General features: G+C 47.6%; 1 protein-coding gene across 1 annotated transcript; it reads left to right on the top strand.

Moving 5' to 3' along the window:
• Window positions 1-605: 605 nt before the first annotated feature.
• Window positions 606-21,581, top strand: CXCL12 (C-X-C motif chemokine ligand 12). Its single transcript, XM_054982408.1, has 4 exons — window positions 606-842; window positions 3,839-3,956; window positions 11,080-11,166; window positions 16,451-21,581. The coding sequence occupies exons 1-4, from the start codon at window positions 611-613 to the stop codon at window positions 16,464-16,466; spliced, it is 453 nt and encodes a 150-aa protein (XP_054838383.1). The 5' UTR covers window positions 606-610; the 3' UTR covers window positions 16,467-21,581.
• Window positions 21,582-25,144: the final 3,563 nt, after the last annotated feature.

Here is a 25,144-nt window from a genome sequence, read left to right as displayed (position 1 = left end):
AATGTAGGCGTCCTGGTTTTACAGCTTGGCTCTCCATTGCAGCTGCAAGACCAGGACGCCTACGTTTCCCATCAAAACTTGAGGGAAGCTGACAAGTGTCCAACGTCACTTGTAGCTTGTCTCGGAGTGGAAAGGTGAGCCTCAGGTGGCGGCAGCCTCAAGGCGCACTTCCACTTCTTGCCACCAGAGGGCAACAGTAGCCTGCCAGCTGCGGAGCGCCCCGGCTGGACCTGGACGGGGAGGGGGGCTGCGATTCTCCCGCTCGGTTCCCACCAGCGAAGGGACCCCCCCCCCCAGCCGCAACGCCGGCTCCGGTTCCGCGCGGCCCCTTTCGGCGGGGCTGCAGAGGACGCAGCGCGGATCCAACCCCGGCCTAACCAAAGGCGGCTCCCGCAGGGTCCCGACAGCGGAGGAGAGGCGAGCCTCGGAGCGAGCGGCGCCTTGGAGCGCTGGGACTGCGGGCGGGCGCTCGGCTCGGGAGGCGCGATGTCCAGGGCTGCGCCTCCAGGGGCTGCAGCCGCGGCCGCCGCCTGGCTTGTCCGACGGGGCGGGGGGCGCTGCTTTGGCCGCTTTCCAGGCCGGCTCTCGGAGGGAGGACGGATGTAATCGCATGCCAGGGGCGCTCCAGCAGAGCGGGCGGCGGCCCCCTCCTCCCCTCTCGCCCTCCCTCCCTCCCTCCCTCGCCGGCCCGCCCCTCGCCGGCCTCTATAGAGGGGAGGGAGGCGGCAGCGACCCGGGCAGAACGCCGCGCAAGCCCTCGACGCCAGCAGCTGCCATGGCCGGCAAAGCGCTCGCCCTCCTGGCCCTCGTGCTCTTGCTCGACGCCCTTCGCCACTCGGCCGGTAAGCGCTCCCGGGCTCTCCAGCGCCGCCCCAGCCGCGAGCCGGGACGGGGGCGGGAGGGGAGCGCGGCGGGGGCCCCGGTCCAGGCGCGCCGCGGTAGCGACGGGGCCGTCGGGGCCGGCTTGGCGCCCTGGCAGGTGGCTGCGGGGCGTCGCGCTGGGGGCGGGCGCGCGGCCGGGCTCGGCTCCTGCAGCAGTTGCGCGCCGCGCCCGCCCCCGGGAGCCCTGGGCAGGTGGCGTCTCGGGCGCCGGGGCGGATATTTGCGCCGGAGGAAGCGGCGGGAGGCTTCGCTCGGCCGCCTCCCGTGCCAAGGGCGGCTGCACCGGCGGGCGAGGCGCCGCAGAAGCTCCGCGCGTGGAGCTCCCCGCGGCTTCGGGGTTGGTCGCCGGGGCCCTCGGGCGGAGCGGAGACTCCAGAGAAGCGCGGAGCCCGTCCAGGGCGTCGGCTGCCCGGCTCCCTCGGCGTCTTAGCGAAGAGGGGCGGCGGGCTGGGGCCTGCCTGCCTTCGGGGACGGCGGTCCCGGCGACCGGCTGGCTCGCCTCTTGCTCTCGGCTCGCCCGCCTCGCCCGGGGCCCGGCAGACCCTTCCGTCGCGGCTCCTGCTTGCCCGCCCGCTCGCCCGCTTCTCGGAGCGCCGAGGCCCCCTGGCCCGGCGGGCTTTTCGCTCTGCGCCTTCCCCTGGACGCGCGGCCCGGTTCCCGACGGCGCTTGGTTTGGGGCTCCTCTGCTTGGTTCGGAGCAGAAGCTCCCGCCGGGTCCTCTGGACCGGCCGCGACAAGCCGGGTCCGATCCAGCCCGGGTGGGCTCCGGAGTAAGCCTTGCTGATTTCGCGAGGCCTTCCTCCGAAGTAAGGGAGCGGGATCGCCAACTCTGCGATGATTTCCGGAGGCACAATCCAGATTAACTGGCCTGGAAACGGCATCTTTTCTGGGGGAGACCTCCGCTTGCCTTTGGGAGAGGTTCGGTTCCGGCTCTGGGGGTACCCCCTTAGCTCCGGCTTTGCAATTTGTGTGTGGGGAGGGGCCACCTGATGCTTTGTGCCCCCCAGTCTCTGTGTGTGGGTCATCAGCTAGGGTTGCCAGCCTCCAGTTGGTGGCTGGAGATCTCCCAGAATTACAACTGATCTCCGGACCACAGAGATCTGTGCTGGCTGCTTTGGAGGGTGGACTCTATGGCGTTATACCATGCTGAGGTCCTTTCCCTCCCCAGATCCTGTCTTCTCCAGGCTTCACCCCCCCTCCAAATCTCCAGGAATTTCCCAACTTGGAGCTGGCAACCCTAGTCTCTGCTGGGGAGAGTCAGTGGGGGGACTTGGGAATGAATGGCTGGTTTTGCCTTGCTTTGCGCTGGGCATTTGCAGCGGACATTTAGGCAAGTCCAGTAGTACCTTTAAGACTAACCAACTTTACGGTAGCATAGGCTTTCAAGAATCACAGTTCTCTTCATCAGATGATGAAGAGAACTGTGATTCTCGAAAGCTTATGCTCCAGTAAAGTTGGTTAGTCTTAAAGGTGCTACTGGACTCTTTTCAATTTTGCTACTACAGACTAACATGGCTAATGGTTGTTGTTTCTCCGGCCGTGAAAGCCTTCGACAATAACACGGCTAACTCTTCTGGATTTAGGCAAGTGTGTCTAGAAGGCCTTCGATTTATGGCAGGGACCATGAGAGCTGGTGGCCATGGGTCTTGAACTCAGTAGCCCTTCAGCTGCTTCCTGGACTGCCCCCTGGACTGTCGGAGTACCAAGTGGGGAGCTCCCCTCCTAAACCCACTATGCTGTTCCCACTCACTGGAGAGGAAAACTGCGGGCAAGGAAAGGGCTCACAATCTTTCCATCTTCTCCCTGCTGTCTAGTTTCCTACACAACGGGTAGCCGTGTTAGTCTATCTGCAGCAGTAGAAAAGATCAATAGGCCAGTAGCACCTCTGAGACTAACAAAATTGGTGGTAGTGTAGGAGCTTCTGTATCTGAAGAAGCGAGCTGCGATTCAGGAAAGCTCATACCCTGCCACCAATTTTGTTAGTCTCAGAGGTGCTACTGGACTCTTTAGTTTTCTAAATGCAGAGAAAGTATTTTTGGCTCTGGGGGAGCATCCCGTGTTGCGAGGCCCGCCTGCTGTCTACAGTGGTTCGAAGACTGCCTGTAAGGTGATTTGGATCTGAAAAAGAGCGAGGGGGTATGCTTTTTGGTCTTCCAGACCCTCATGGAGATTCATGGAGACTGACCTCAGCTCAAGGCGCAGCCCCTTGGGAAAGACCCAGAGGCTTTGCAGCTCCTCAACTTGAAGCTCCGAGCCACAGGACTTGCCCAAGTGGCACCACGTTGAGGGGCACCGGGAAAACCCGCTCGCCTGCTTCCTCTCTCCTTGGACCAAGCCTCATTCCCCTGGTCCGTGCGAAGCAGTTTCCAGCCGCGGTTGGGTAGAATGGTGGCCCACCATGTCTCGAGGGCCCTGTGGTTACAAATAGGGTTCCTCCCGAGTTAGAAAGCCGCGGAGTGGCCAAACCTGCTCAGCAATCAAGTGGCCCAAAGCTCTGCTAGCCCGTTCCCCCCCCCAATCACTTTGCTATGTGTGTGTTTTGCTTTACAGGGCTTTCTTTCCTCTCCGGTCTGCCTTTTCATTTGGCCGCGGGTCAAGTCATTTGGCAGGAATAACCCGGAGGAGGCCAAGAGCCCTTCAATTGCGGCCTTTATCTTACCTAATTGCCACCAGCCACTCGGGACAATTAGCCAGCTCCCTTTGTGAAAAAAAACCCACCTCTCCGTTTCTTAGGGCCCAGTTTCTCATCTCTTTCTTTTGTCTTCCAAACTCCCCGAAGCAGCAGGATTAAAAGGCTGAAATCGGAGCCAGAGGGCTTGGGGGAGGGGACGCTGAAGCTTGTCCAAAACACCCCCGAAGTATCTACCCCCCCATCTTCTGTATTTTTGTAATCTCTCCTGCTCAGTCCCAACTGCTGCCCAGGTGCTGACACCTTATTCTCCCTCCCTCTTTCCAGGGAAGCCCATCAGTTTGACCTATCGTTGTCCCTGCCGATACTTTGAGAGCAAGGTGGCCAAATCGCACATCAAACACCTCAAGATGCTGACAGTCCCCGGCTGTTCTCTCCAGATAATGTAAGTAAGGACTTTCCTTTTTGAAAGTTGCCATTTATGCCTGCTTCAAGCCAGCTTCGAAACAGCCGCTCGGCAAAGGAAGGCACTGTTTGTCAAACCGGAGTTCAAATCGAAATCAGTCTTTTTATTTAGTGCAGTTAATACAGACTAAAAGGCCTGGATTGGTTTGGAATTGGGAGGACGTTCTTGTAAATGAATTGGGAGGGGAAGCCCAGGGGAAAAGCATTTTTGTTGCACGCTTTGCCCCTCAATTTGCAAAATGGGGACGCTGCAGACTAATTGGCCTACGATTGTTCCTGGAGGAAATGCAGTTTGTAGGGCAGTGGGGTTATTCTAGTCTGACTGTGAGAACAACAGAGAGAATAATCCATCTGGCGTGAAATCCCGAGGCCAAGAGTCATTTTTATTTTCTTTGAAACATGCAGATAAGAGACTCATTTTCCAGAGCAAACATTTAGACCAAATAGAATCCAGTTTGAGAAAAATACTCAATAAAAGGTTTTTGTTGCCCAGTTGTAAAAAGAAGAGCTTTAGGTAGAGAGCAGACCCACCTGCCCACGCTGAGCTGTGAGCAGAGGAGAATAAGGACACGAGGGAACTGGTTGTTTAAAAAGAAATGATAAAGTGAACGGGGACTTTATGGATATCGTGCTTTTACAGGAGTTTCTGCTGACTGCTTTCTTTGATTCACGCATTACATTTCTCTGCATGAAACAGTACGCAGGATGGTCACGAATTCCTCTAGATCGAGTGTCAGGAACTTGTGGCCCCTCTTGGAATGGGGGGGAAACTCCATTCTGGTCACAAATGTGTGTTTCATGATTATGACCATGCAGGCGCATGGATAGGGGTGAGGTGGACGCACGTACCTTGTACCGTGTAACTCTGCCGTGTAAAAAAGCTGAGGATCTCCACGTTCTAATAGTTAAAAATTTGCTCATATAAACTAAATTAAGGGAGAAGCTGAACTGGCGGGGAGGGGGGAGAAGATGGTTGTGAACTTGCAAGAGAGCTACTGATTCTGGAAAAGGACAAGATCTCTGCTCTCGATGAGAGAGCTTTGTAACAAAGGTGACAGACTCTATAACAGTGGTGTCAAAGCCGTAGAGGAGCCTTCGATGTTTGGGTTGGCGGTTGCCAGAATCTGCAAAAGAATGGGATATAAATTCAAAGCCTGAGGAAAAGGAATGGCCCAGGGTCAAAACTGCCTGTTTTCTGATCAGATCTCTCTTTTGTAAACAGCAACCAGTGGGAGGCTGTGAGTGGAACTGGGATCTCAAATGTGCTGTTTTTATCTGCCGGACTTATAGTAGCCCTAGGGGCCAGCACAGAAAGGGTTGATCCCTCCCATACCCTGTTGTGGTCATTGTTTAGAAAGGAAAGCCGTATCTCATCTAGTCGAGCCCCATAGACAAGTATGAAGTTATTTAATCTGGTTAAATTAAGCAAATTAAGTGCGTATCCAAACTCTGGTGTGTAGTGCCGGATGGAATTGTCATTCACTTTCCAGAGCTATCTGTGGTTGTTCAGACTTGCTTGAAGAAGATCTGATTCCCTCCCCAGTTGTTGTTGTTAATAATAATTATTATAATAACTGTGCTTATATTCCGCTCTTCTATACAGATGAGTCCTCAACCAGAGCAGTGAACAAGTTAGTGTTGTTATTATCCCCACAATACAGCTGGGGAGCTGGGGCTGAGAAGAGTGGCTTACCCAAGGCCACCTACTGAGCTCATGGCAGAAGTGGGATTCGAACCAGTAGAGTGCTGATTTGCAGCTGAACCACTTAACCACTGTGCTACAGCAATTATAATAATCTCTTTATTTTAGGCTGTACTCATGTGTTCTTGGCTCTACGATTGTTCCCTTTTTTCTAATAAAAAGATTAAGGTGTTGGATGCAGACTACATTTTCCGTCAGTGGACTGGATTCCTGGATTCCCCCCTCCTCCTGCAGCTGCAGTTGGGGATATAGGGGACCCTATAGAATGACAAGGGAGGGCGGTTCCTGTAGCAGTAAGGGGGCATTGGCGGAGATTGCTTAAAAAAAAACTAGACAAACAGACATGAAAAAGCGCAGTAATGTATTTGTGGGGGCAACCTAGTTCTCTTTTCGTAGAAAGAAGTGTTGATTTCAGTGACACTTTACCACGTGGTATGTGCAGCTCAGGGTGTACCTTGCACACAGCAGCTGTGATGATAACATGAGTTGGAAACTCACAACGGTCTTGATTTTGACAAAAATCCACTGGGAATTCTCCTTGAATTTTGTGGAGTTGGTTTTGCTGCATCTCTGTTTCTGGTCTCCATGCACGGTCTGGCCATTCCCCTCCCCACTGGCCCAAACAGAACTCAGTCCATATGGCTGTCTCCCGGGTCCTCAGGGGGTGTGGGGGCCACAATTCAGTGGTGGAGCACAGGCTGTGCATGCAGAAATCTCCAGATCCAACCTGCGGCATTGACAGCTAGAAGTAGTAGGCTCTGAAAGAGTTTGGAGAATTGCAATCAAAGGTGACGGCACATAACCAACACATGCTAGTCAGTACAGGGGATTTTCACACCTTCGGGTGTGAGAAGCTGCCAGGTGAATACATGTCCTGAAGCTTTTAGAGGGGATTATTACTATTTTTTTTGCTAAATGCTTTGGCTCATATCAGAAATGCAGTTTCTGGGATTCCTAAAAGCAGAGCTCAGGAGGGGAAAAAACCCCATACCACAGGTTCAGTGTTGGAGTGGGACAGCGGATTTTCTGGCGCAGAAATCAAATGGTGCATATCCAGGCTCAGAAAATGGATGGCTGAAGGTGTGGGACTCTTTCTTTTAGGTCGCACACTGTCGTTTTCAGGAGCGTTGCTGGCAGTTTGCCACATTCCTGGTAGTATTTCTCTTGGCACCTGGAGCTTGGCTGAATGATTGCCAGTTCGGTAGCATTTGAGTCAGCTCGAGCACCTGGACATGCTAACGGACCATTTCCACACACATTGAATAATGCACTTTCAATGCACTTTAGGAATCCTTTGGAAGTGGATTTTTTGTTCCACACATGGAAAAGCAGTTCCAAATGTTCACTAAGGAGTATTGAAAGTGGATTATCCAACGTGTGTGGAAGCAACCTGAAAGCTGCAGGTTATAGAAGATTCCTCACCCCATCCTTCCTTCCAACATGGAACAAAAGAGGCCATATTTATTTTACACCAATGTTGTGGATTTGGAGGGCATCTTACATTTTTAAAAGTTTTGCTTATGCCTAAAAATGCTAATCTCCCACCAGAGAAACAGGGCAAGTGAGCCAAACAAGAATGAAACAATTTTATCCTTGTAACTTCCTGCCGTTGATTTGTCTGAGAGGGCCAAACTATGGCTCTTTGATGACAGACCATCGCCAAAGAAGTGGTCCCAGAGTCATGCGTGACACCAGTGCCACAAACAAACCATTGGTTCTGTCCAGGCATTGCAGATGTTTATTATGAGCACAATCTGGGTTTACTGTTGAGCCGCCAGGCTCCTTCCCTTCTCTCTCCCTTACATGGCTTAAGAGAGTCTTGAATCTCACTCCAGTCTCAATGCAAGAATTTCAGTAGGTTTGATTCCCTCCACTCTGGGTGTTTTTCCCATAGGGATGAATTTGTGTGTTCTACCCACTGCCACTACAGCTTGCTGATATGAGGCTCCCTCGTGGCATTTCTCCTTGCATTTTCCCCACCCCAGTTCCCTTCCATGGCCAGTCGTCCCACCGTATTTTCCATTTTATAAAAAAAATTGGCAACATACATGCTGTTACGGTGTTACAATGTTATAACCATCTGTCTGTCAGGTTCTTTTAATACCCAGCTTACTTAAAAAAAAAAAGTCTTTTGTGCCTTTTGTTGCAAAGATATGCCTTTCCCTTGATATCTATGCAACAAAAAGGGCTAGAGACATACTTTTTGTTTTTAATGAAAGCTGAGCATTCAGAGAACCTGTCAGAAAGATTGCTGTAATGTTATAATGCTGTAATGGTATGTCAGTTGACAGTTTTTAAAAACAAAAAAGCCCTCTGGTTGTGCTAACAGTAGAGGTTCTAAGTGCCTCCTGAACCAAAATTCAGTTCCCTGAATTTAATTGTTAGAGGCCCATACTCCATGCACACTGGGATATATACAGGGAGCTCCAATGTGAACAAATTTTCCCACTCACTTCTGTGCCAATGGCAGCTCTGCATACGCGTTCGTTTTTCGTGATCGGAGACGCATTCTTAGGTAGGGGAGCTCCATATGTAACAATGACAACTGCGCTTATAATAACTGTGCTTATATACTGCTCTTCTAGACAGATGAGTGCCTTACCCAGAGCGGTGAACAAGTTAGTGTTATTATTATCCCCACAATGCGGCTGGGGAGCTGGGCCTGAGAGGAGCTACTGGGTAGGGGAGCTCCGTGAGTGCAGTAGAGTCCCTGCGTCTACAAATGCTGTCAAGGCCAGGGCATCTTTCCTGGCGGCTGTTCAGTGGCTGCTCTCCAGTGGCACGATCATGTCAAGCAGTCTGAACTTCATGCTTAAGGGGTAGCTGGCTTTCCATTCCTTTGGCCTGGTAGACAGATGTGCGCTCCCTCAGGAATCTGCAGCAGTGAGTGAAGAACTGCCGCAGAATGAGTGGGAAATGGGATATTTTGTCCTGAAAAATATGTGACATGTTTTTGAGCTGACACAGCTTCAAATTTTGGGTGGAAGAAAACCTTCCAGGCAGCTTTAGGCATTCCAGGAGAACATTTTTAAGGTACACAATGGCCATTCTAAAGATCAGGGCTCATTTTGAGGGGGAATGCACAGGAACGCAATTCCGACAGTTCCCCAAAGAGGTCACATGTCAGGTGGCCCCGCCCACCTGACTCTCGGCCATTTGGGCCCATTTCGGCCTGGATTGGGGTCGAAACGGCCCGGATTGGGCCTCTGACGGGTGGTGGATCACTCTCCCGCTCAGCAGCAGCCCAATCCTGACCATTTTGGGCTCCTTTTTGGCCATTTTCAGCCCCTTTTTGGCCCAATTTTGGCCCTGAATGTCCAGGATTGGGTCCAAAACAACCAGGATAGGTGATGTCAGGGGGTGTGGCATACGCAAATCAGTTAAGCTAATGACAGACTTCTGGTGATGTCAAGGGGCGTGGTATAGGCTAATGAGTTATGCTAATGAGTTCCTCCAGCTCTTTTTCTACAAAATGACCCCTGGTAAATATTCACATGCAAGGGAGCTTCATTCTATTGTATATAAACTTAGGAAATACAGTTGAAAAATCTGTTGTGCTTCGAAAAGTCGGAGTCCTCCCGAGTCTCCTTTTCCCCATGGTGTGTCAAGCATGTACTCTTCCCAGTTTGCAACACAACACTGGTGTGTGCTTTCAGACTGCAAGCGGCCTTGACTACCCTGGGACCTGAAACGAGAACAAAATCTCTTTGCAAAATATTTCTTCGGAAGTTTTTCATCATTTGGAGGCGGCGTCTTCTTTTCAATGGAAACATGTTTCTATATATCCACAGTTCTATTCCATTTTGACCCCTCTTAACATAATTGTTAAGAGTCTTCTTAATAATAGTTACAAATTATTGCCTTTTTATTATTCCTTCTAAGTATACTGCTAAAGTTTGATAACAATTTATGAAACACTGTTTTGATTATTCCATAGAAATCTTGTGTGATATATTAATAATATCTCACCATGAATATTTATTTATTGATTGATATTCTGGAATCGTTACCTTTAATATCTTTGTAACTGTTATTAATTAAGCATTATTACAATAAAGTTTTTTTTAAAAAAGTTTTCTAATATTAAGAGATGCATACACTGGCATACAAAATTATTGCAATTTGAACTTTTACTAACTTAAGGGGGTCAGTGGTTAATGTCTAGAATAATACTTAGAATAAACAAAGCCAATACTCATTTCCAGTGTACACGGAACAATGCCTTAGATCATATGATTTCTGAACAAACTTGGCACTATACTTTCTCTCAAGGATCCTTGCTTTCAATATGTTCTCAATTTAGAGATAATGTTTTTAAGATGAACTACCAATGGTATTTTATGCCTAAAAACTGGCAAAAATGCACAATGAAATCTCTGCAGCTGCTGGTATTTTAAGCAAAAGGATAAAGAATTTCTGTAGATATTGTGGTGGAATGAAGTTGCTGAACAAATAGGGCTTGGTAAAGAATGAAGTTGCTGAACAAATAGGGCTTGGTAAAGATTTTCTGCTCTCACCTGATATATTGTTATTGAATGGTATTAAGTCTGCTTCTTTCCCAAACTTCAAGACATTTTAAAATATTTAATTACCTCTGCCTGGAGGTTTTGGAAAGGTTTTTGAAAAAAGAGTTACAACCAAGTATACAGGAGCGGACTGAGAAGATTAAAGAAAAATATATCATGATTAAATTAACCTTCCTACAAAGAAGGAAAAGTATAATTCAACTTGACTCAATATTGGTTATCATTTATTAACAGCTTATTTATGTATTTATTTATTTGAAATATTTATATCCCTCTTTTCCTATTTAGCTGAAGACGGCTCACAAAATATGAACACAAGGCCAAGCAATAATGTTAAATATTATTTATTTTCTTCATTTGGATTCCTATTCTGCCCTCCCTGCAAGCGGGCTCAGGGCGGATCACACAATTCAAAACACAATAAACATGGGCTGAATCCACACACCTGCGGAGTGTCCCGGTGTTGCGCTAAATGTTCGCTAAACACCTGGAAATGTAGCATCTTTCTAGCGCGATTGAATCGCGCTAGAAAGACACTACACTTCTGGGTGTTTAGCGAACATTTAGCGCAATGCCGGGACGCTCCGCAGGTGTATGGATTCAGCCATACTTACACACTATTAGCCATAAAAATGCAATTAAAACAATATAAAAATTCTTAATCAGTTGATAATAATAATAGATAAGTTACTAAGATGGCAGCAATCACTGCTTATCCGTTTTGTTTAACTTCACTTTGGATAAGGACCACAGGCAGTAGCTAATACAATTGAAACGCTTGAAACGGGGTGTGTCCTGCAACTTGAGCAAGACGGAGCAGGCCTGTTGGTGTTAGTTTTTTAAAAAATTTGCAATTCTTTTCTTCTTTTGGGCAGCGCAAAACTGAAGAACAGCAGCAAGCAGATCTGCATCGATCCCAAACTGAAGTGGCTTCAGGAGTACCTGGAGAAATATTTACCCAAGTAAGCTAAGGACTGAAAGGACTTACAGCTAAAGCATCCCGGGTAAAGCTCTGATGACTGGCTCTAGTCAGATGGATGGTTCTGTGGAAACGGGCCTTTGGCTCTTTCGGGGTTCTTTTTCTATATAAGTTAGCCAGCAATTAAGGGCCCTTTTCTAATAGGTCGCCCAAGAGAGATTTGCTAGCGTTTGGGGCTGGTTCCCAGTTATGCCCCAACAAACCAAAACTTCAACTGCCCTCAAGGTTCTTCTCATATCTTCACCCGCTGTATGGACGGATGACAGTATTCTTCAAACACTAAAGGTCGTTTGCACATCAGATAAGCACTGGTAGAAAGCTGATTCAGGTGCCAGCTGTTGAGAGGCGTAGTGGCTCTGCTGAGGTCTGCCGATGGGCAGCACCCTTCTTGCGGAGCGGTGCCCCCTGCAGCAGATCTCTGCCAACTTCTGCTGAAGAGAAGTCCTTCAAGAGGCAAAAGGAAGCCAAGCCAAGTGTGGAAGGATCTCCTCAATGCAGAGTAAGGCGAGGCACCAGATGGCACTCAGGGCAGCTGTGGGCCCCGTTCTCACCTTCGTTGCAGTGTTCCTGCTTCTTCATTCAATTACATCCGTAAGCTGATGAAACCCTGCCTGAGATTTCTTCCCAGCTTTGCTCCCGCTTCCTAAGGCTGAGTCTGGATGTGGTAGGAAATGCAAGCCTAGTCTCCGTGGAAGGACAGAGATGGGGCATTCCGTAGGCGTAAGCATGGCTTGACCTGATCTCCTAGGGATGCCTTTATATTGTCTGGAAATGTGCGGCAGGAGTGGGGGATTGGTAGTCCAACAGGTAATGCAGTCTTTAGTTACTAGGAAGATCACGGCTACTGTGCTGTACGTCATACAGACGGCTTGCTGGACCTTTAGTGCTCATCTTTCTCTTCAGACTTTTAAAGGCCAAATATAGAATCTCCCATTCTGGGATTTCGTTTTTCGCTGCCTGTTATCATGTGATCAGTAGATTTTTTTCCTGATGGAGTGGACCTTTTCCAAATTTGGAACAATAGAAGCAGAGAATCTGGTCCAAGATGTGTCAAACAGCGCAATAAATCTAGCCCTGTGCTAGATTTGGCACAGGATTAGCGTACCGATCGGGCTAGGCGAGTTCTTGCATGAATTTTCCCCTGTTGAATGTGTTGGGTACAATCCACCAGGAAGCTCTGCGGAAGTTCCATTTCAAAGGAAACGTCCCTGGTGGATGGTGCCTTTAGAACACCACTTCTAGCTTTTCTGTGAGCCAGTTTGCTGATCTGCATAGCATGGAGCTTTCACTAACAGTGCAATCCTAAAAAGAGATCCAGAGGAGTTAGCCGTGTTAGTCTGTAGTAGCAAAATAGTAAAGAGTTCAGTAGCACCTTTAAGACTAACCAACTTTATTGTAGCATAAGCTTTCGAGAACCACAGCTCTCTTCATCAGATGCAACTTTATTGTAGCATAAGCTTTTGAGAACCACAGCTCTCTTCATCAGATGCAACTTTATTGTAGCATAAGCTTTTGAGAACCACAGCTCTCTTCATCAGATGCAACTTTATTGCAGCATAAGCTTTCGAGAACCACAGCTCTCTTAATCAAATGCAACTTTATTGCAGCATAAGCTTTCGAGAACCACAGCTGTCTTAATCAAATGCAACTTTATTGTAGCATAAGCTTTCGAGAACCACAGTGCTCTGACAATGCATCTGACGAAGAGAGCTGTGGTTCTCGAAAGCTTATGCTACAATAAAGTTGATGAGTCTTAAAGGTGTTACTGGACTCTTTACTATTTTGCTATCCTAAAAAGAGTTATTCCAGTCTAAGTCCATTGACTGAAGTAACTCTTTTTAGAATTGCACTGTAAATCTCCGAGTTTTTATCCTAATCTCCCTCAGTTGAGAGGTTGCAGCCATGGGATCTATTGGTCGCTTAAGGACTAGCCTATAAATGGCTAATGGTGTATGATATTTACAGCAATTTTAATGTAGCCTATCAGTAGCCTCTATTGTTCACTTGTACTAATATATATATACATTTACACATGCTAGATATAAATGTGTCAGATAATTTCATAATTTCATAACACGAAAAGCCCAAATGTATGTGGGGATTTATTTTTCTGAAAAAATAAGACATAAATAAATACTTTTTTTTTTAGATTGGTCGTTGTGAGTGGTTTAAATTGCCTGATCAGTGTGTGTTTGTGTGTGTGCACTCTTGCAAATCTGTCATTCCTTGCGCTTCTCGGCTAGAGCATGCATGCCAGGAATTCAGCTGTGGGAACCTGGGAGTTTGGTGTGATGGTGAAGCGCAATTTTAATAATAATAATAATAATAATAATAATAATAATAATAATAATAATAATAATAATAATAACAACTGCACTTATATACCGCTCTTCTAGACAGATTAGTTCCTCACCCAGAGCGATGAACAAAGTGTTATTATTATCCTTACAATACAGCTGAGGAGCTGGGGCTGAGAGGAGTGGCTGACCCAAGGCCACCTACTGATCTCATGGCAGTGGTGGGATTCGAACCTGTAGAGTGCTGATTCGCAGCTGAATCACTTAATCACTGTGCTGCAGCAGCTCTCAATTTAGCCATCAGTAAACATATTGTAGCTTGCCAATGAACACTGCTTGCCTTTCTTTTATTACTCTTTTGTGCAGGGGAGATGTCTTTCTTTATTATTATTACAGCACTTAGCCAGTACGTCAGGGGAGATGTCATGGCTGGAAGGCACCAACGGCTACGATCCAGTTCAAAGCCATGCAGTGATTTAATAGGCAGGCTCAGTTTTGGAGTGTCCTTAATTTTGTTTGGCCTTAATTTTGCTGTTCAAAAGGGTCTCTGAGAGTCATACTGCCTGGAATTTCCTTGCTTTATGGTACTGAAATGGTTCTAATTGCATGTCTTAACTTTATGTTTAATCAAAGGATTTGGGGCTCTGGCCTTAAGCTCAGCATTTCCTTACCCATCTTAATAACATAACATGCAATTTATATACCACCCTTCAGGACAATCTAACATCCACTCAGAGCACTTTACAAAGTATGTTATTATTATCCCCACAACAATCACCCTGTGAGGTGGGTGGGGCCGAGAGAGCTCTGAGAGAGCTGTGACTGACCCAAGGTCGCCCAGCTGGCTTCAAGCAGAGGAGTGGGGAATCAAACTCAGTTCTCCAGATTAGAGTCCCATCGCTCTTAACCACTACACCAAACTGGCTCTCTTATTAACATCTTAGTACACGTGGATAGCCGAGGTGAACCTGATCTCATCAGATCTCAGAAGCAGGGTCAGCTTTGGTTATTAATTGGATGGGAGACTTCCAACGAAGATGAGGGTTGCAGAGGCAGGCAATGGCAAACCACTTCTGTTAGTCTCTTGCCATAAAAACTCCACCAGGGGTCGCCATAAGCCAGCTATGACTTGAGGGCACTATCTACTACCAATCACCGGTGAACTAAATCCTCAGGTTGTGATATTTGTCTGTGGGGGGGGTTATCCTGAAGTAAAAATGTTGAGAGAACCGCTGAGTCTTCATTAAAGGAAAGGGGGTTTGGCCTGCTCAAGCCTCAGAGAGTGAATCTTGGCGGGGGAGTTCTTAGATCTTCCAATTTTTTTTGTCCTGCAGTGGCTTAATTGTAGCATTATTAAATAATGGAGGTATGGAATGTTTTATAGTGTAAGCCAGAGAAGACAGGCCGGTGCCGCTAAGGTTGGGCCCGCATGCCGCTTATCATTCAGTGACGGTGTAAAGGACTTTTGTCAGAGCAGCGTGTTTTGAGGGGTGGTGCTAAACCTTTCCCATTTTCTCTGTCCGAAACGACCCCCGCCCAAGCCTGTTAGTTGCCGTCACTTTTGCAAGCGAGCAGACGGAATCCAGCAGATAGGGATCCACACCAGGCCTTGCTCCCTCCTGAAACCTGCCCACCAGGCAAAGAGCCCAGAGCCAGGGAGGGGCTGCTGTGCCCCCAAACTCCCCCATCCTCACTGCACTTTGCATGGTTAGCAGACCTGTCTGAGTGGCTGCAGGGCTCAATTTTTCCTGGAGAGAGGCAAGTGCCTCTGGCTCCGTCTGCCACAAGAAATCCTCCCACCCTGGACATTCACACCCCTCCCTGAGTGCCTTATGCCCCCTCCTGGAGAAAGGTTTGCCTCACAGTCTGTTCCTCCCATGCACATTTTATTTTATTTATCCCCCAACAACCCTGTGAGGTAGGCTAGGCTGAGAGTGCATGACTGGCCCAGCAAGCTTCTGTGGCAGTAGGGATTTGAACCCGGGTCTCCCAGTTCCAAGCCTGACTACAGCATACTGGCTGCCAATCTATATGACTAGATTTCATAATCTGCTTTTCCTTCCAGCAGTTTATTTATTTATACTCTTATATCCCCCTTTTTCTCCCTACTGGGGACTCTCAAAGTGGCTTAGAGACAACCAAAAAATATAACCAAGACCAAGAATTATAGATCTAGATAACACAGTTCCCGACTCCTGGACTGGTTGTGAATCCCCTCGCATGGTTCACAGATGGCAACCCACAAGTTCCTTCTCGAAGGTTCGCCACTCTGGCTAACTGCAACACAGATCTCATGGTAGTGGGACCCCCTAATTTTACTTAATGGGACCCCTAACTGGCCGCAACTAACATTGGGATCACCCACCTGGGACCCAGCTAAGGCCCTTATAGGGTTCCTTGTCCTAAAAAGGGAAGAGTCAAGCCTACTTCCTCGACCACTTGAGTGGCCAACGTGGCCAGATTGGAAATTGAGGAGGAAAGTCTCATTTTATTCAATGAGGCTCACTCCCTGAAAAGCATTCAAGGGGTGGCAGCCTTGCTTCTTTCTGAACAGACACGGGCCGTTCTCATGTCGTAAATGGCCATTTCCACACACGTTGGATAATGCACTTTCAATGCACTTTAGCAATCCTTTGGAAGTGGATTTTTTGTTCCACACATGGAGAAGCAGTTCCAAATGTTCACTAAAGCGTATTGAAAGTGGATTATCCAACGTGTGTGGAAGCAGCCACTGTCACGCAACATTGCACAACATGCATGGAACACTAGTGTCTTTATGGTGCAATTTCTGATGTCGTGCCACGAGAACGGAATCATGACGGGGTGATGATAGAAATCGTGCCACGGAGATGCCACCGTTCCTTGAGTGTTGCGCGATGTTAACAACGTGTGAAAACGACCACAGTAATTGCCACCGACTTTCAGCTGACACGCTCCTTAATAGAATCTCACTCTGTTCTTTGTCAACAGGCGAGTCAAGATGTAAGAGGCGAGCGCTGTAGCGGCCTACGGGATGCCTCGCCGTAAGAGCCAGAAAGCAGATATCCCACTCTTAGGGACTGAGGAGTGCCTGCTTCCATGCAGCACAAAAAGCAACGCTTCGCGCACTCCCAGAGGCTTTGATTTGCACAGGACGCCTCGCCTTTCCTAATACTACTCAAATGTAGCAGGACCTTTCTGATGCAGCTTGGTTTATTACATAGCACTGATAACTGGCAGCAGAGAGGAACTTAGTAGGACTGTTCCCTTCCACTGTGCAGAATCCTGGCATTTGGGGCGCTGAGAGTGACCGAGCAGGAAAACGGGAGGGGGGAGAGAAAGGAAGAGAGCAACCACTTAAAACTGTAGAGGAGACTTCTTTGAGGGGCAGGGCTACTCTGTTGGCCACCAGAATCCATGCAGGTGGGAGGGGAGAGGAGCTGATGCGTTCCATGCACGTGCAAGCCAGCAGCCATTATTCAACGGGGAGGACTCTAGGAACGGGCCCCATGAATTGAGGCCTAAAGGCAACCCTTTCCAGAGGCCCCGTCCGCACCTCCTGCTCTTGTGCTTCACCATCACCTCACCCTGGAACCTTCTCGCCTAGTGCTTGGAGTGGCCATCTTGGCCTGAGAATGGTGTGCTTTCCTTAGTCAACACTGCCCAGCCTTCTGCAGAGCTCATCGTTTTAAACTCTGGTGACTTCCCTGCCCCATGAATTCCATGCCCTGTGATTTTGGAGCACCCATGATTGGGAGGGTGGCCACAGATGAACTCCATGGGGATGATTTTGCTAGAAGCACAGATCAACAGTGAATCTGCCTGTAGCCAAATTTACACCACAAACCATGTTAAGTCGGTTTTTGGCAGGGTGAGGGGGGGCATGACTCCTCCTTTCTTGCACAAATTAGAACCCCAGGGGTCATTTCAGCTAGTTTTGGGGCTGGTCGTTACAGTAGTCAGTTGAGCAAATATCTTTTCTCTTGCCTGCAAACAGACTGCCAAAGCAGGGCAGGTTTCCTGATGGAGACCCACCTGTTTGTTATTCTTGTGCCCTCTCTAGTATGTCTTGGATCTTTGTGAAAATGGAGTTTGGTCCTCTCAGAGCTAAGCTACAAGAGACAAATTACACGGGGAGGAGCACGTGAAGGGAGTCGCAATGTTAGCCGGGAAGCTGAGTTTTAAAAGAGATCGGAAGGCTTTGTCAATTTCCCCTCTGCAGAGCTAGGGAGATGCTGCTGAGACCTTTTGTTTATTTCCTCTTCGGCTCTTAGAAGGGGAAGTGAAACTGACAGAGCCATCTGGAGGCAATGAGGGAATTAACAAACTTTCTGAGGAGCCATCTGCCCTGACTGTATAGAGAGGGGAAATTGACAAAGCCTTCCAATCTCTTTTAAAACTCAGCTTCCCGGCTAACATTGGAACTCCCTTCACATCTCCTCTTGGTGTAATTCATCTCTTGTAGCTTGGCTGTCAGTCTTGTGCTGTTGAGTGCCATTCAGTGCTGATCGGCTCTCTTCCGCTGCAGCCTACGGGTCTTCCCAAGTTCACTGGAACAGAGAAAGGCTTCTGTCGCTTGGAATGCAGCACCACAAAGAGTCCATCTGTTGGGTGTGAGTTGGCTAGATGCAGGACCACAAACCCTTCCTGCACCCTGGTATCCATGTACTGGCTGAGGGTGTGTGTGTGAGTCTTTATACGCTACCTGTGTCAAAGTGGGAGGTGAGACCAAAGGATTCAAGCAAGTGGGATACAGAATTAAACCTTCTTCTCTTCTCGGCCACTCTCTGCAAAACTACAAGGCTCCTCATTTTTGAGCCTGTCTTTCTACCCGACTGTCTCTTTTCTGCTGTAAGATTAGAGAGTCTTGTCTAACTCCTAAACAGTCAGTAGCACAATAGCCCACAGCAGTCAATGCTCTGAGTGTGTGTGTGGGGGTCTATTTTAGCAGGGGGGGGTGTTGGGAGGCTGAGCTGTACTGTTAAAACTCAAGTTCAGTTTCCACCCAGCACACCCTGTTGCCAGCACATAACACAGTTGCTGATACGACCGACTGAAATGGTCCTCGTGCTTCGTGAAAAGCACCGTGCGCAGTGCCTGATTTGGCTCTAGCTTCCGTGACCTGTTGAGGTCTTCGCTGGATGTGAGCCAGCCTTACAACATTGAACAATAACAAAAGCCATTTTGGAAAGTGAAGAAAAGAGAGTAGTACCCCCAAAAGTTAATTTCCCGTAAATGTGAAACGAAAATTCACAAAAGAGCCTTTTAACTAGGCTATAGCCTCAGGTTTAACAAAGAAGTCAGAATGCACGTTTGTATAATGATAGCAGGGCAAAGTGTGATGTTTCTAACAGATTTGCAAATGTAATTGCTCCTGAATTTGCTTCTGAGAAATAAATGGTCCATGAGTCATTTACTCAGAGCCAAGCTACAAGTGATGAATTACACTTGCCTGGCAAGTGTAATTCATCACTTGTAGCTTGGCTCTCAGTGATCATGAGGAATGGATGGGGATGGGACCTTTTCTCAGCTGTACTGATCTCCCTTAGTTATTTCCTAATACATTTGTTTTTACTTGGGATGAAACGAATTCAGCATTCAAAAGAAAATTCTGCTTACAGCTGATTCATTCGGGGCTGGATTTCTTTGCGAAAATTTGGATTCCATGTTGCAGGAGGGGTAATGCTGATACCATCTGTATTTGGCCTTTAAAACTAGTGCATGTCTGTCAAAAATAATTTTTGTCTGACAGATCCAGACCATGTAACCTTGATGTCGATACCAGTTTGTGGTCACCTGGTCCTCTTCACGCATCAGGTACTAAGAAAAGGACCATCTCCCTTTAGACTCCCCGGTATTTAGTGTATGCGTTGAACACCCACTTCCAATACACTCTTGATGGATGCAACTATGGATTTTTCTGCACTTCCTTTACTCACTTGCCACGGAAGTGTCACTCAACTGAAAAATAAGTGTGAGAGTATGCAACAGGGGTGACTCTGAACAGATGATAGAAGAGCAGATATTGCATCAAAGGGGGGGAAAGGGTGCTTATAATTACTTGAATTGATCAGTTCAATTAGTTACACTTTAAAGATTCTCTGGTTTAAACATCCTATTTCTGCAATGCAATGAACATAGGTGAGAACCCTTTTTTGTTGGGATTGTCTGCTCTGCAGCATTCTGGCCATGTGAGTCCTGCTTCATTGTATACTCAAAGAGGCCATTACGCACATGCACAAAAGACAGGGAGAGCTCACTTAAATTTTGGCCACCATGAGCTCTTGCATCTAAGCAATTGTTGACAGCTGTCATCAAGGGCTTCTTCCTTAGTCATGACTAGGGGTGTGCGCCGGGGAAAAATTTGGGTTTCCCGCTTCGGGATTTGGGTCTTTAAATTGCTTCGATATGCTCCGTAAAGATTTGGAGCATACCGAAGTGAGGGGGAAGCGTTGCCTCAGCCCTCCACCTCCAGTAGCCTCCCCACCCCACTTACTTCTCTGACAGGAGGGAAGCCCAGCTGGGCAGCAGGAGGGCGCACTGCTGCCACCTCTGCCACCGTGCTGGCAAGCTGGGAGGTGGGAAGGCCTGGAGCTGGTACTTCCACCACCCATGCTGCTGCCTCCGCTGCTGCGCTGGCCGGCAGGACAGCAGGAAGGCCGGGAGCTGCTGCCTGGGCTGTCATGCCGCCGCCTCTGGGGCCAGCTGGGCGGCAGGGAGGGCCCGGAAGTGCAGCCTCCACTGGTGCAGTGGGAAATCCCCGCCAAGCAGCTGATCCCAGGGCTTAAATGCCCCTTTCTGTGCTGCTTTGCTGTGGCACGGAAAGGGGCATTTAAACCCCTTGACCCGAAGCTTCCCAAAGTAATATGAATCGCTTTCGGGAAGCTTTGATTTGGGGTTTCCTGATACAGAAATCCCGAATCTTTGCAAATCGAGTCCATTTCGGGTATTTTACCCAAATCGGAAACCCGAATTGCATACCACTAGTCATGGCTTGGTTAATTCCCCCCCCCCCGCCGCTGAAATTCAGATTTTGTCATCAAAATCCACAGTTCCTATGATCATTGTTTTAAGTGTCTTAAGAAATCGCTATTTACTTTTGAATGCTGGTGAAATTTCATTTCCGCTCTAACCATTGGGTTCTGACCTTTTTTGGCCTGCCATTCTCTAGATGCAATGCTGGCAAGTCGTCCCAGTGGCAAGGAGAAATACTAATGAACGATTGCAGTGGTTTCCACGCTGCAATCTGGGGAACCTTGAGATTCTGCCGAAAATCTTTCTCCCTGGGGAATCGTGGGCAAGCGTCCCAGGAAGAAGGCTGAGCCTGGGCTCCGGCCTGTGCTTTTAGTTCATGCAGGAAGGCCACGGGGCTTGGAGGCAATCTGTACACGACACGGAAATGGTCTTTTTTTAAAAAGCCTATAAAAGGACATCCATCATAAAAAATGGGAGCTGCTTCTTAACTGTTAGCAATATTTTCATGTGTCTGTTTCGCCGTGTGGCATATGGGATGTTCACAACACTTCTCAGACGCCTCTGTGTCTTGGTTTGTGGCAGTATGACGAAAATCGGAGAGGAAGTATGATGAGTCCCAGAATGAGGTCTGCCTGCCTTATTCTGCAATTGGACTGAGAGCCAAACTACAAGTGACGCCTGACACAGGTTGGACACTTGTCAGCTTCCCTCAGGTTTTGATGGGAAATTTAGGCGTCCTGGTTTTACAGCTTGGCTCTCCATTACAGCTACAAGACCAGGATGCCTACATTTCCCATCAAAACTTGAGGGAAGCTAACAAGTGTCCAACCTGTGTCAGGCGTCACTTGTAGCTTGGCTCATAGAGCCACCCCTATGGAGCAGCTTGATAGGTTGAATTGGTCTGATTTTCAGTGTCGTTACAATGTGGTTAATACTGACTTCTTATGTGTGAGATTTTCCTTACGCACTTCCATAAAATTTCCCAAGGAATGTGAAAGAAATGTATTTTCAAAGGAGCTTTATTTCATTCCGTGCTTTTTAAAATAGCCATATAAAATATTTTAAGAATGGAACCACTTTATAATGTCTTTGCAAAGTATGTAATGCACTTATAATTTTCTTAATAAAAACATGTATTCAAATTCTAGTTCCGTTCCCTATTAGTAGTATATTATCTTTCTGTTACACATCTTTCTGTTCTGTCATCATCATCGTCATCGCTGTTGTTATTATCAGGGAGCTCCGTGGTGCAGAGTGGTAAGTGGCAGTACTGCAGCCCAAGCTCTGCTCACAACCTGAGTTCGATCCTGGCAGAAGCCGGGTTCGAGTAGCCAGCTTAAGGTTGACTCAGCCTTCCATCCTTCCGAGGTCGGTAAAATGAGTACCCAGTTTCCTGGGGGTGAAGTGTAGATGACTGGGGAAGGCAATGGCAAACCACCCCGTAACAAAAAGTCTGCCAAGAAAATGTCATGATGCAACGTCCCCCCATGGGTCAGTAATGACTCGGTGCTTGCACAAGGGACTACCTTTATTATTATTATTATTATTATTATTATTATTATTATTATTATTATTATTATTATCATCAACAACAACAACAACAACAACAACAACAACAACAACAACAACAACAACAACAACAACAACAACAACATTTATATGCCTCCTTTCCACCCAAACAGGGTTCCCAAAGTGTCAAACTTCAAGGCATTAAAAGAGCATTTAAAATGTATATATAAATATTTAACAATACAGTAAAAGCATCCGGTAAAAACAGTACCCCTCCCAACCAAAACAGTAAAAAAAGACACAACCAGGGAGGAGGGCCAATAAGAGCAAGAAAACACACATACATGCATGTGCGCATGTGCAAGTGTGTGCCTCCATATCTTGCTGAAACCTGAAAGGGAAGGTGCCTTTTCTCCTTCCGTGAGTATTGTCCATTCTCAAGCTTTACAGGATCTGGTGTGTTCTTTTGGAAGGCTTTTCTCTGGGGCAGGAAGAGCTATGCCAGGGGAAGCTATACAGGCTCAAGAACTCCACAGTGCCCTGACACTCCACGTCAAGGAAACTGTTCGCTTCTGAGTGCCACTCAAAAGGAACTGGGTTGTCCTCAGCTGTTCTGAGGAGATGTGGAGCCCCCCCCCTCTAGACCACAGCAAAAGACTGCTGCCTTCTGCTTGCACAAGAACTTGGACAGAACTTGGAGCAATGAGTGCTTGTCCTGGTCTACAGATGCAGCAGTCGGAGGTGGGAGACTTCTGAGGTGCCCAAATGGGCTGCAACCATTTCAGACAGCAAGTGGTGTGTGTGTGTGTCAGTTTTTATGTTCCTCATGTGAACCTCCCCCAAACCTGGCAATAAAACATTAGCATATGAGGGCCGCAGATTGTATGCTTGCCTTTCACATACAAAGCTCCTTTCACATTGACGGTATTACTATTGCTGGGGAACGGTGAACGACGTCACCGTTCCCCTGCAGTCTGAAGTGGTACAGTCCCTTCTTCCACCTCATCCCTCTCTTCAGTTCCATCTCATCCTACCTGGCTAGAAGACACACAAGATGCCTCAGAGGTCCAAGTCAATGTTCTAGTTGCCCTGTGGCATGACTTCCCTTTCCTAAGGTCACTGTCTGCCTAGATTAGAATAGTATGATGTCCAATTCTAAGGTATCATATTAACCACCCAAGGGTTCTTAACACTGGGTGTGCAGGTGAGTGGAGAAACCCCTAATAGCTTCTGGTACCATTGAGTTAGGAGATGAAATTCAGCACAAGATGTGTGTTGTAGGGTGTCAAGAGTGGACTGGGAAGTGAAAATGGCTGTGGAACAACCCTAGATGAATAAGTCAGTACCTCAGGGACTACTGAACTTAGTGGCATTAACAGCAGACCCTGGGTCACCCTTTGTCTCATCCCCCCAAATGGCAACAGGGCAGGAGGCAAATGGTGAGTTGACACCAATTACTGATTAAGGGTATGAACCAACCGTCCCTGAGGCATTGGCAGTGTTGCCAACACCACTCTAGGCGACCAGTACCCCTCTAGGGCAGTGGTCCACTGGGAAATTTTCCTGTAAGTTAAATGGCCATTATCCCTTTGTAGGGTGTGCATTCTCCAGCCATGACTCTCCCAACTATGTTCGTTCATTTGTTTGTTCGTTTGTAGCTCTTTTAATGCTGGTTTCCCATAAGTTGGAACTAATTCAACAATAAACGTAACACCACAAACTAAAAAAAGGAAATAAAAATCAACAAAATACCAACAAGACAAAATAGAAGCCTTAAAAGCCTTTTGAAAGTGGAACATTTCGAGTCCTTTCCAGTGTGGAGGAGGACAGCTTCTCCAAGGTCCTCTGGAAGAAGGTGCTATAGCTTAGGGGTCATCCCAGTTAATTCTGCCCACTCCCCTCCTCAGCAGCAAGCAGGGCCTTCTGCCCTGATTTTACTAGCATGTGGGTTCACATGGAAAGAGGCAGTTCTTCAGGGACGTGAGTCTTAGCATCCAAACCAGCACCTTGAACTGAACATGGAAGCAAATTGATAATGGAACTGGAACAGACCAGATTGACTGTAAGCACTTCCATACTCCAGGTAGGAGGGTACCTATCTATTCTTGAGAAAGATCTGTGTCTTTCTGAAAAAAAAGTATACTCTCTTGCGTTACCATTTTTCTGTCTCCACAAATCAATCAGATCCAAATTGTCCATTAGATCAAAAAAGGCTTTAGGTAGTTTGCCCTGGTGCATCATCTTAATCGTGGCTTTTTTTCTGGGAAAAGAGGTGGTGGAACTCAGTAAGTTGCCCTCGGAGAAAATGGTCACATGGCCGGTGGCCCCGCCCCCTGATCTCCAGACAGAGGGGAGTTTGGATTGCCCTCCGCGCTGCTTAGCGAAGTGTAGGGCAATCTAAACTCCCCTCTGTCTGGAGATCAGGGGGCGGGGCCACAAGCCATGTGACCGTTTTCAAGAGGTTCCGGAACTCCGTTCCACTGCGTTCCAGCTGAAAAAAAAGCCCTGACCTTAATATGTTTCTCAGAGCATCTATCTATCTTTGGATCGATCACTCCATTCCAATCCCCCATCAAACAATAGTTTTCATATGTTAGATCTGTTAAACAATCCCCATTTTTTTTATAAAATCCAGTTTTATTTTCATTTGGAGTGTAAAGACCCACCACCAATGTTTTTGTTCCCTGTACATCCATTTCTACCGCCACATATCTTCCATGCTCATCATCACTCATTATCAATTTACACTTCAAATGTGGCTTAATGTGTAAGGCAATCCCATGCTTCTTTTTGGTATCTGCTGCTATAAACAAATAAGCACTTCTTTAACAACAGTTCCAACCTGCTTCTCAAGGAGCATGGTTGTGTACATGAGTGACCTGGGACTTCATAATAATAACATAATAACATTTGATTTATATACCGCCCATCAGGACAACTTAATGCTCACTCAGAGCGGTTTACAAAGTATGTCATTATTATCTCCACAACAAAACACCCTGTGAGGTGGGTGGGTCCGAGAGAGCTCTGAAAGAGCTGTGAGTGACCCAAGGTCACCCAGGTGGCTTCAAGTGGAGGAGTGGGGAATCAAACCCGGTTCTCCAGATTAGAGTCCCGCGCTCTTAACCACTACACCAAACGGTTAGATATGACTGGGTGAAAAGGCCTCTGCTTATCACAAGCCAATCTGATTTCTCCAGT

The sequence above is a fragment of the Eublepharis macularius genome, chromosome 6 (genome assembly GCF_028583425.1).
Source record: "Eublepharis macularius isolate TG4126 chromosome 6, MPM_Emac_v1.0, whole genome shotgun sequence".
Classification (NCBI taxonomy): domain Eukaryota; kingdom Metazoa; phylum Chordata; class Lepidosauria; order Squamata; family Eublepharidae; genus Eublepharis; species Eublepharis macularius.
The sequence above is the reverse complement of the archived record's forward strand: the minus strand, read 5'-3'. Positions and strand labels throughout refer to the sequence as shown.